We start from the raw sequence: 12,662 nt of genomic DNA, 5'->3' as shown, positions 1-12,662 counted from the left end.
GAACAGAGGTGCTCCCGCCAAGAGGACAAGAGAATGGAGATGTGGCTTAAGATGAACTTTCTTTAGAACAAATAATAATTCCATAGGAGTGACAGTTAGATTGGCTGAAAGAAATTCACTGAACTGAAGGCCTGGGTTGACCAAAGGTTGAACTCAATCCACGAGGACCGAAATCTTTTCATCCTTTGTGACAAATGGCCTTTACATCATGCCTGAATGAAAAGAAATCCCTTTCTAATATGACAAGGTCTTTGCATAACAAAAGAGATTTAAATTGTCAAAACACTTTGAAAACATATTACATCTTGTGGTGAACTAATCTATTGAAACCCATCTTGGTTTTTTTTTTTGCAGCATTGTGAAAATAAATATATTTAGCCATGCTGAGAGGTATTATCTGGAAATATTGATTGGGCACATTCTTACAAAGAACCAAAAACTCTGACGCAGAGAACAGTCAAAGCGATTTCTCTGCTAAAAGGCACAAAGAAGTGACCTTGTCTAAGTGCGTGTGTCTGTGTGAGGCTGTAGTTTTTAGCTTCCTGAAAAAAAAAAACAGTTTTAAAAGGAACAGAATTCCATTTTAAGTCATATTCAGTTTGGTGAATATTTATTACTGTATTAAATCTTCTTTGAATATTAAATTACTGAGCTAAATTATGCACTTATTAAATGTACCAGATGGACGTACGTCACACTTACAAATGTGGTCGAGTGAAACGAAAAAGAAGAGGGTCTTTAATTAGCATTAATTTTTGTCCCCACCAACAATAAAAATCCACATTATTACATTGTTACTCATGTAAGTCACATTTCTGGATTGCAGATGAAGCAGAAATCAATTTCATATGCTCCCATGTTCATGAGCAGTAGATTTTCATAAACAAATATAAGTCACACAATGGGGGAAATGTATATCTAAACAACCACCCACACCCAAATCTGAGCCACACAAACACACTGGGAGTTACTTTATGCAAGAACTTCCTGGAGATGCCCGCTGCATCACATGACAGGAAGCAAAACAGACAATCACACAGAAATCATTTTCATGTCCGGAATGAGTGAGGTATCTGTCAGATCCCCCTCGTACACCTAACTTCAGCCCACTTCATCTCATGCACACTTATGCATGCGCGTGCACGCACACACAGACGCACGCGATGACTCAGACACACTACTTGTCACTGTGATGAGTCACTGGGTGGCTGTAAATGAAAGACCACATCTGAGTAATATTTCTAATCAGTGATAAACCTTGTATGTCCATTTGCCATCTACATTCCATTTGATTATTTAGATAAAATTGCTGTGTGGTGCAGGCCTAATTACGACTACTAAATTGCTTTTTTTTCTATACACCCTTGATTTTCTCCACAATCTCTCCTTCTCTATTGCCCCTTTTCCTTCTTTCTCAATGGAAATAGTGTAAGGTAGGAGTATGTAAGTGTATGTATGTGTGTGCGTGTGTGTGTGTGTGTGTGTGTGTGTGTGGGGGGGGGGGGGGGGGGGGGGTGGTAGGATGGGGGGCTGTCCAGTATCTCCAATGCTCTGGACTGTAGTAATCTGGACTGCACTTCAGTCCTGGTGCCCTCAGTTTTCCTGATGTCTGCTGCTCTCCCTCTGATCCTCAGCTCTCCTGGTGTCTGGAGCTCTCCTGCGGACCCTCAGCTCTCCTGGTGTCTGCTGCTCTCCCGCTGACCCCCAGCTCTTCTGGTGTCTGATGCTCTCCTGCGGACCCTCAGTTCTCCTGGTGTCTGGTGCTCTCCAGCTGACTCTCAGTTCTCCTGATGTCTGATGCTCTCCCTCTAACCCTCAGCTCTCCTGGTGTCTGGTGCTCCCCCTCTGACCCACAGTTGTCTGGGTCTCCTTCCTGCTTCCTATAGGCCTCATTCAGCAGCTGGATCTCCTCCCGGTAGCCCGACCTCTCCTGGTGCTGCCGCCTGCTGTTCTGGCGGTGGGCCTCCACAGTGTCTGGGATATGTATGTTGATGTCAGAGTCAGGGTTGCTGGTGGGGATGAGGAGTGAGTAGGAGGCCGTTTCCCCCAGGTCGCAGGACACGAAGCGATTCTCCCGCCGGGAGTAGCGCAGCGAGGGCGAGCGAGCGTGCGTAGAGGACTGGCTGATGTTGGAAATGATGGAGACGCTGTCCATGGCCTCCTCGTTGTCACAGATCTCCAGCACCTCCAGGTGAATCTTCACATTGGTGTCACCGCCCACAGCGCTGGGTGGCTCTTCCGCTCTCGGTTCATGCCCCACTGACTTGGAGCGGTACACCTCCACTTTCTTGCCATTTGGGGATATCTTCAGGCCATCGCTGCTCACCTCATATGTGGAAAGGGACAGAGTCTTCCCTGTGGGGGCGTGGAGAGACACAGTGCCCTGGAACGCGCACAGTGGGATTGCCAAACCTCCACTGGACCGCTGTATTGGAACAACAAACATAACCACAAACATTAGACCATACAGTTAGTTTCAGTCCAAAGGCACATACAGCTAGTCTAAAAAAAATCAATGTATCAACTACCATCTAAACAGAGCTAAAAATTGATTTCATATACTTTAAAAAAATATGTAGATATACATATTTTCATAGAACGGCTACAGTACAAAAGTAGATGTCCCATACAGCATTGCTTGATAAATGAGGGACCAGCAGTGCATGTACAATGTGCTGGAAATAGTACTTCAGTCCTGTTAGAAATAGGACTTGTGCAGTAAAGAGTACCACCAAATCAGTTGTCTGAGACATGCAGTAATGAATAGGTCCACTAACTTCTAATAATTGCATAGGAAATAATTTAATATATAATGAGGAGACTCATGATTAATTCACTGAAACACAGCGCATGTCAAATATGTTATGTTTTCAATATATGTGGAAATGTTCTGTATTAAAGCAAATGTGAATAACAAAAGAAATCCATATAAAAATTTTATTCATATAAAATATGCATTAGATGGATTGGGGAGAAACATACTTGTCGCAAGTGACGGAAGAGGATGAATTATTTAGATGTTGTGATTTGATTATATCTGACTCGTTCCGTGGATAATGAACTCCGTTTTGCATTCATAGGAAGAAATGAAGAAGTGAGATGTCAATAATCTGCCTTGCCTTCCATCAAGCTGTGCTGAAAACACTGTGTCAATCGATTTAAATAATTCACACAACTCGTCAGCTGCCATGGAAATGGCGTTTAGAGCTGGGTCTTTAAAGCGCCCTTCAGTCACCCACAGGAAACATTATGGTGCCAAGCCACAGGCGCAAGAGAGAAACACTTTTTTTCCCCTTTGTCTTCGTCAGGGTCACCGAACATCTGAAGGACATGAGTCCGGACTGATAACAGCTTTCTTGCAGCTGACTGAGTGTATAAACAAAACTGAGTAAAGACACCCTCATGCATTGTGCCACCTACACAACTTAATTTGCTTACCGAGAACCACAGGGTATCAGGGTGAGAGGATGAGCAACAGCTATGCAAGGCGGAGAACTTAGCCTAAAACTGATCATGGTCAGGAACATGGTTTTCTGGTTAACAAACTGTGAGTATAAGCTATCAGCACCTGATTAATTTTTACTTAATTGTGTCTGATGTGATAGCATTACAATTTCCATCATACCAATTTTTCATAACTTTTTTTGGTAACTAAAATGATTTATGTGATGCTCATAAAGGCAGAGCCGATAGATAAAGCAGAGCTGATAAAGCAAAATGGAATCAGCTGTTAATTTATGATCCTTATTCAAATTGGCATGCTTTCTAATCAGGCAAAACAATCTAAAACATAATCAGTATAATTATCGAATAAATGTCATCTGCTGCTCCATTTGCAGCTCACTGGCTGCCACTTCAGACAGCGCTGGTGCTGTAATTCAAAAGGAGGTCTATCCCCAATATACAAGAGCAGGGTGCTCCGCAGGATCTCACTTCACACTGCCTCTAGTCAAGCGCCCTAATCCCTGCCCTGCTCTGTTTCCTGGGTTTGCCACTAACAAAAGACAAAACTGTGCTGCCTCCTTCTCCATCTCTTCTCCAGAAGGCTGGTGAACAGGTTCAGGGTAAATCCTTGCCCTTCCCTCTCCACGCTGGGAAATTGGTCACAGGAAACGCAATCGCACGCGTGTGGAGATGGCCGTCACGGGATCATCCTCAGGCTTTTTTGAAGCAACAAAGGACCCTTCAATAAGAATCTTCCATCATGTGCAAATCATTTTTCTAATCAGAAACACCCTGGATTGTGTGGACCATGCACTATTTTCAATTTCAAGAATAATAACAATGACAGGCTTAACAGCATGCAAATGGCCATTTTGATAACGAGTGTTTGGTGGTTTTTTCCATGTGAATTTGGAAAAAAATCTGTTAGGGTCTTTAACACACATCGGCTACTGGGAAGTTTTAAAGGGCATGAAACACAAGTAATCTGTGTGTGTACAGAAGGGGGTTATTTTCCATGCTATTTCTGTAACTGTCATGCCTGTACTTTATGTAAAATGTACTTGCATGTAAAATTGAGGCAAGCTACATCATTTCAATTCATCTCCTGCTGGATATGCAAAGCTTGTTTTTGATATTGAGAGTTTCATTTTCCATCCCCAAACATCAACCACTCTGAAGTCAGCACATAGTATCAATGTGTAATACAGCAAAATGTGTAATACAGCAAAAGTCAAATACTGTATGATAAGTGAAGTTTTAGGATTTAATTTAGAATGGGTTCCTATAATTCTATTTTTACACAGAGTACCTTGGTTGTTGTTGAATTACATTGTGAATCTTACTATTTAAAAGTACCCCAAAAGAGGACCCCAAAGACACAAGCAGTGTCCACCATTAAAATATTGTTATTCCTCTATTGCTTTTGTACATTGTGCTTTTGTGCAATGTACATTTGCGCTGATATGGCTTTAAATGGCTGTGCTGCTGTAGCAGGTCACTCAGAGATGACTATAACCTCTGCAATTTGTGCTCCTCAGTTCAGAAAGAAAACCCTCTTGATGACGACAGACAGGAGCGCATGAGGATTAGACAGATGCATTGCATAACCCCTGCAGGCAGTGAGCAACAATGGATCATTTCCTCTGACCATAGTGCGCACAGGGCACGGTGATGGAAAATCTGTCCTATCTGTGGTCCCATTTCCTATCTTTATGACCAAAGTATTTAGCACTGACGCTAACAAACAAGAAATAAAATACTTTATGAATTGAATTATATATTACATACACTGCATTGTGCTAACATTTTAATTTACCTGTATGTTTGCTTATCAATTAACACACTGTTAGGACTGCAGCATAAGAGTAAACGTTGCACAACAGGTTTTATATAATGCTTATGGAATTGTTCTTGGTCATGGCTAGGTGCCAGGAGTGAAGGACCGGTGTCTCTACCTGTCGTGGAGTCCTTTCCGATTTACTCCGACACCACTCCCAGTCAGTGAGCTCGATGTTGCGGCACTCCTCGTGGGACAGTCTTCGCTCTGGGCCCTCAAATACCGAAGAGGTATCTAGATTATGGTCCTCCCGGGCGGACACGGGGGGCGAACCGCTGCAGAAGACGCCCTGTTCGTCGTGGCTGTTAGCAAGGCTGTCTGCCCGTGCCTCGCATGTGATAGCTCCGAGGAGATCCCTGTGCAGGGAGCTGTCCTCGGAGGCCGTGGTCCTGAACTCAAGATTGGCAAGGCTCGGGACCTGACCGCCCTCTTTGCTCTCCGTGGAATCGCAGTTGAAAAGATTGTGGTAAGGCGGTTTCTCGACAGCGGGAGTCTTCCCCTGAGAAATTTTGTAAAATCCATACCCTTGCTGGAAGGACAGATTGAATTCAAAACCTCTTTTTTTCGCTGCGAAGAGAGCAAACATACGAGTTGGGTTTTTGATAACTCTGAAACTCTTCACTCAATATTTACATTCACACATAAATAAATTACCAAATTGTCTACTGAGAACCAATGTACCTGAACCAAAATGTACCTGAATGCACAATGCAGTTGTTTTTACATGAATGGAGGGCGTATTCTCGACAAACAATATACATTTTCAACTCAAATAATTGTATGTTGGCCTACATAAACAATTACAACTTGTGAACACCCGTGCATTTGAACACCTGTGCAAAATCTTGATTTTTTTTTACTTTCACTGTCCAGATGCATTTCTCCACAATCACAACGCGCTTACCCGTGGAGGGCTCGCGGCGGCAATTGATGAAGCAGCCGCACGGGAGGTGAATGAAATGTTCGGACAGCAGGAATACCGGCGTGACCGCAGCAGAGAGCGAGGTCAGGAAAAAGCACAGGGTCTCGAGGGACGAGCTCCTCATGTGGACGGTGTGACTCAGAAAGATCTGTATCTGAGAATGAGATAGATCACAAGACATCAGGATTACAAAAAGCGATCCATGACCATAACTGTTGGGGGTATAACTGGAGTGAGAGACTTGGTGCATCGCCAGACTGAGTTAATTTAATGAAATGTTAAATACACCTTTAAAGTCCTTTTCGAAACGCGAGAATGCAATCTTACTGTCCCAACGTTCACTGTCGAATTTCCTCTCGTGTCTGCAGGTGCGTGTTTTTGTTCAATAAATGGGCATAATCTATCACATATTTCGCGGAAATTAGAAATCCAAAAGAAACAAAGCAAGGGGCTCTTTCATTAATTCCATGTTTACCATCTGCGTTAAATGCATGATTACGTAAGATATATGTAAACGGTACTTATCTTAAAGAAAATAATTAATTATCATTAATTGATTCACATACTAACCACAAGATTGCAAAGTTCAATGCATCAGCTTTACATAGATGCAAATTAATTTGGTTCAGTGCTTGGGCCATCTGAATATGAGCGGTGAGAATCTGATTGATTCCAGCATGCCAGAACAATATCAGAAGCTATTAAAGAATCAGAGCACGAGGAATGTTTACATTTCTCCTCATCATAATCATCGATCATCTTTACTCACCATCATTGGCATCCACAGAACGACTCGGACCATGGCCACGATCAATGAGAAACGCTTCTGTGCGAAAAACACCGGTGAGTTCCTGTAGCTTTGGGGAGTATCAGCCTGACGATTATGAATAGCCGGAGTCGAGCAAGTGTATATCTCCACTTTGTTATTCAAGCCAGAGGGATCCGAATTAATTTCGCTGTAAGTCCCAAAACTTTTCTCTAGGCTATCCCGAGAAAAAGATGGCATTTCACACAGAGGGGCTGATCCATCCGCATGAGTTCCCCCCGCGATGTCAAAATAGTTGGGGTAAAAAGTCTTCTGAGGGTCCCCGAAACAAAGCAGGCGATACGTGAGAGGAACTGAGAAGACGACCAAGCCACAGAAGCACAACAAGTATAAAACAAAAAGGAGCAAAACGTAAGAACTCGTGCTCTCTGCGAAGCAACCTAAAGACGTTGGAGAAAAAGATCCCCACCCGCACACGGGCAGGATGCTGACGGCCAAGGCAACTATCCATACCGCGGCTATAGCCCACATCACCCTCAGCGGCCGCCGGGCGGACTGGAATGCTCCGAATCGTTTGGTGATGTAAAAGGTGTAGGCTACAATCAAGGAAGCTTTCAAATTGCTCGATACCCCCTGAAAAATGTAAAGAAGTCCAGACAAAGTGCACCGTGTGCTCGACCTGTCCGCGTCGTCTCTATCCCACTGCACAAGCAAGAACAAGGATAGCGGTATCACGCTAATAAGGTCGTCTATGGACATTGAAGCCACGATGAGAGACAGAGAGGTCTTACTCCGCATCTTTAACAATGACAGGAGCGAATAAATGCCTCCTACTAAAGTAACAGTGGCAATGGCAAGACACAGGCAAAAAAGAATCAAGTTAATTTGCCCTTTTGCTTCAGAGGAATCCATTCTTTCGTAGCTCTCCGTAAAAACACTGGTTTTGTTGAGCGAAATCGAGCTGTATGTTGCCGGCATTTTCATTCAAGTTTTCCTTCGTGCCCTTTTACCCTTTATCTGACTTCTGCCTCACAATATATTACCACTAAAAGTTTGATTCACTCCCAACCCACACCGCTCCCAACTGCAGAGAATACCACCTGCAACAATCTAGCCGCCAATTAGAAAAAGAGAAAGGCTACTCCCCGAATGTCGTGGTAGCCCATCGCGCGAGTAAGGCGCTGGAACAGACAGTCCGGTTTAATGTTCAGCAGAACGTCCCATCTTTTGTCTCCTGCTGGTCTCCTAAGCGTAGATCGTATCATTCGCTTGTTTTAAGGCGAGAGGGAGGGTGTGTATGTGATAGAGCGTACATTAGTGCCAACCCGCAGCCTCGCTTCTCGCAGCATATTGATATACTGTAGCATGAATGAGCTCGCGCGCCGCTCCTGCCCCCTGTCTCCCGTGCTGTTTGTAGTGGGAGGAGTACGTTTCCTCCCATCCACTTCCTTCAGAGAATGCTAATGTGCCGTGGAACTTCCAGAACACACTAGATCATCACAGAGGACAGCAAACATGCAGTAAGCCTCAATATATGGGTGTTAAATGTTCAATTTGAACAAATGAACTCATAAGGAAACAGAACAAGCAAACCGTGACATGTGGATAATGGAACTGAATGTACCGTAAGCACCTGATTCAAAGAAAGTATTTTTCACGTCAAACATTATGCTTATTTGGGCATCATACCTGACTGGATTAATGTAAAGACACCATGCTGTAATCTGGGCAGACCTACAACACATTTTTCACATCTTGTGCATTTTGTAACCCATTTATTTTCCACAGATTCTTCACTGGAACAGCTGAGTGCCCCCATCTTGAATATTTTTATTTAACTGGTTTTGCCTGACTTGCACATAACACATAAGGAGATATTGTTTTCTTTAAAACAGGATAGTGCAGTTGTACACAACAGCACAGTCCGTTCAGTCATCTGCAAAATATTCCCATTCAGGGCCTACTGTAGATGTGAGATCTGAGAGGGTTATAGAAACCCATGGTAACCATGGTGCCATCAATGTGACATATCAACCCATAAACATCATATTTTACATCTCAGTGCTTGCTTTGTATAATCTTCAGATTATACAAAGCAGACACAGTTTCATACCTCCCAATTTAGGTGATTTCAACTTTTGAACACAGATGTGAACAGTCATGCAATGTACACAATAATGTACTTACAGCACACAAGCAGGATTGACTGATATGTGGTAAACATGTTATTCGAATGAAAGAACAATTGATCAGTTCACAAGGAAGAAAAAGAAATCGACAAAGTTGATCTTTGAATTATTCTGCCCTAAATAGGTTTGAAAGCATCAGCACTTTGGGCAGTCGCAAAAGCTTTACCCAGAATGCATTGTTCAACTGGAAGCTGCGTGTCACATGACAGACAGGGCAGAATGGCAAGTTGGTTTGGAGAAGAGAGATAAGACTGCTTTCTGCTCGCACAGCTGTACAACTCAAGCGCCATGACAGATGACAGTGCCTTGACTGTCTTGTATTCTGCATCCAAGGTCAACCAGTAAAATGGATGGATGCATTTCTACAAAAGAAAGACCTTGTCCCTGCCATCCTTGCACAAGTATTTTATAACGTAAGATATGACCATTTTCACAAGGCCTGGACTGAGGGGGTGGGTGGGGGTGATGTCCTTCATTTACAGGCTCATGGCTCCACTAACAAAAGTACCTTTTTATCTCCTGATGAAGTTGCTCAGTTTATCTGTTGGTAGCCTCAGCCCTTCCTCATTGTAGTTCTAGCTGTTTTGCATGGTGCATTTGTGCAGGGTGTTGCGGAGGTGACATCCACAGTTAGAAAGTCCACTTACATGAGGATCACAAAGACCTATCAAAATTATTTTGATTAATATGTTAAGGTTAACAATAAATCTGTGTACCATGAGGGACTGTGGTTCCATTTAACCTTGAATCTATTTATCTAATAGATTCTAGAATAGAATAGAATCTAATCTATCATCCTAAAGAAACTATTGGGTACTGTAATTTTACTGGGGGTACCATATAGTGGCATTAAAAAAGGGGAAAAGAAGTCTGAAATGCACTTTGAAATCAGGGTGTGGGAGATGCAATTCATTTAGAGGCAGCAACAATCCAGTCTGAGTTATGTTAAAGAGAGATGGCAATTTAGTTCTAACTGTTCAGATGTGATCTGGAGTATTGCTCATCTTCTTTTAACAGCTGTCAGAATGTGGCCATTTGAATGAGAATGAGACAGATGCCCATTCTGCCCAGACAGCTGGTGTGCAGTGAGAATGAGGTCCCTGCCTTTAAAGAAGAGACAAACCCAGCCTTCTGATGGCAGAATATCTGCATTCATACTCAGATTGATGCCACATGAAAGCACGATAATCTTGTCCTCCTGGAGGAAGTTTGTTTAAATATAGACAAGGTGCTTGTCATTGATTTTGTGCCCCTCTCCCTCTAACTCCCTCTCGCAATGCCTCCCTCTGTTTCATGTTTGCATTACATATTCTGCGTTGCTCCTCATGCTGTCACAGTGGAGGTGTCTGAGGCATTTAGGGATGTTATTTTATCGTTTTATCTCCACTGTGCCTCTCTCCCTCCCCCTCCCCTCTCTCTCTCTCTGTCTCTCTCAACCTCTGTCTTTCTCAACCTGGAATCAAGAGTTTGTCTTTGAGATAACACTCCTCTAAAATAATCATACCTAAAAACACACATTTGTACAGCTGTACAAACACACACACACACACATACAAATGTACATTTAGAAGATGTGCATGAATCAGGTTTGAGAGATGAATCCAAAAGAAAGTAGAGAACATGAAACTGATAAATGAAAGGATTATGTGTGAAATGGAAATGAAGCCGTTCAGATCCAGTTTCTCAGTTATCTTTGCTCCTGGAGACCTATTGTCCCTCCAAGATCAGAGCCAGAACAAGAGATTTGATTGATGCTGATGGAATAAGCCTGCCTGTCTGAGTACTGGGCACCTTGATCCTGCACATACACATACACAAACACACAAACTGGCACATATACACAAACACATGCACATACAGTAACACAGACACACATACTTGCGTACTCACACACATGCATCCAATCACACACATGCGCTACCACCCATTCACATACGGTAACACAAATGCACATGTTTGCACGCACACACTAACACATGAGAGCACACATGCTTGTGCACACACACGTGCCTGCAAGCAGTAGAGACCAGTCGGGACTCAGGGATTGGGCAACACATATCTGCATTTCAAGAGCTTTGAAAATAAAGAGCAAATTCACAGCAGAGATCTCACCACAGCCAAATCGTTCCTGGGTCGGATTGTTGTTTTTGATCGCTTCTGACCTGCTGTATCAATCCAAAAGGACTGAGCTTTTAAAAGCTATTCTAGTCACACTTTCTCTCAGTATGGTTGTTATATAATAACATAACGTTTTCCCACTTAGCACAACATTAGCAAGGCCACTCGACTACTCAATCCCATACCTGTGGGGCACACAGTGCCCACATGACTACCCTACTTTTGCCCTGGAGGGCCTCAGTGTCTGTTTGATTTTGATGCATTTCTGCCCAAAAACGACCCAACATCTAGATGTCCTCTCAACTTTGCCACTCCAGTTGATATTCTTTTTACACAAAGCAGGTAAGAAGCTCATCACAAAATAAGCTTGCCCTCCTACAGAGGATGTTGTGAGGCACAGCAAAGGTTCCAGCAACGTTTCAGCAACATTCCCTATGAACATTTCACTGGAGGCATTGGGTGTTGCCCTGTTTGAGATTCCATGTGGCAGACAGCTGCACTGTCTACCACATACTCAGCATGCCAGAGCCACATCTGCATGATATTTCCAGTAATATTCACAGATTCCAATGAAATAAATGGAATATTCACATTCTCATCAACCAAACCTCCTGTCCTTCTGGGAACACATTATGTTGCTGATTCTGACCAGCTGTTCCAAAACTTCAGCTCATTTCTTTGTGTATGTACACAAGGTATGGTACATAGTACTAGTACATACACTCATAACGGTAAAAGTATGGTAATAATGCATTGTCCTGTTACATTTTCTCAGACCTCTTACCCTGATGAAAGCATATTTTTGATAATATCTGCCTTTATCAGGAAGAGGTATTTAAAAAACCTGAACTGCCATAATGTAAGGATGTCATAGAAAATTCATGTTATGCCAGTTATTTTAAAAGGCATGAGATAGTTTCATTAGGGGCAAATTCATTTAGAGAAATTCTGCAAGTCGACTTCAATTTAGCAGAAGTGATAACTGGACAATCAGCAGACTGTGACCTTTTCATTTTCATACTGCCCATGCGCACACACACACACACACACACACACACACACACACATATATATAAACACACTTGCCTGTGTCTGACGTCAACGAAAGCTAGTCTGTGGCACGTCAGTGATTGTGACTGATAGGGAGAGGTTTAATCACACAAAGACACCTGCTGTCATGTGGACTCTACACACGTGACTTCTTAAGCATACTCACACACACACATACACACACACTCACACCAACATGCCCTGCCAGCACAGTGTGTGCACTCTAATCTGCATGTGCTATGTCTTTTGACCTGAAGTTGCTCCTTCCTGTATTGTAGTTGGCAGCAGATTTCCTGCCCTGAAAACAATCCTTGCACTCAGGTATCATGGAGTCAG

The 12,662-nt window shown here is 43.0% G+C and overlaps 1 protein-coding gene across 1 annotated transcript; it reads right to left on the bottom strand.

Annotated features, from left to right (window-relative positions):
- Window positions 1-1,521: 1,521 nt before the first annotated feature.
- On the bottom strand, window positions 1,522-8,355 carry LOC118783548 (probable G-protein coupled receptor 149). Its single transcript, XM_036537474.1, has 4 exons — window positions 6,973-8,355; window positions 6,186-6,357; window positions 5,400-5,848; window positions 1,522-2,425 (listed from the first exon to the last, which is right to left on the bottom strand). Exons 1-4 carry the CDS (start codon window positions 7,951-7,953, stop codon window positions 1,742-1,744), a joined length of 2,286 nt encoding a protein of 761 aa, XP_036393367.1. The 5' UTR covers window positions 7,954-8,355; the 3' UTR covers window positions 1,522-1,741.
- Window positions 8,356-12,662: the final 4,307 nt, after the last annotated feature.

The sequence above is a fragment of the Megalops cyprinoides genome, chromosome 9 (assembly GCF_013368585.1).
Source record: "Megalops cyprinoides isolate fMegCyp1 chromosome 9, fMegCyp1.pri, whole genome shotgun sequence".
NCBI lineage: Eukaryota > Metazoa > Chordata > Actinopteri > Elopiformes > Megalopidae > Megalops > Megalops cyprinoides.
Note: the sequence above shows the minus strand (reverse complement) of the source record. Positions and strands in the feature narration are given on the sequence as shown.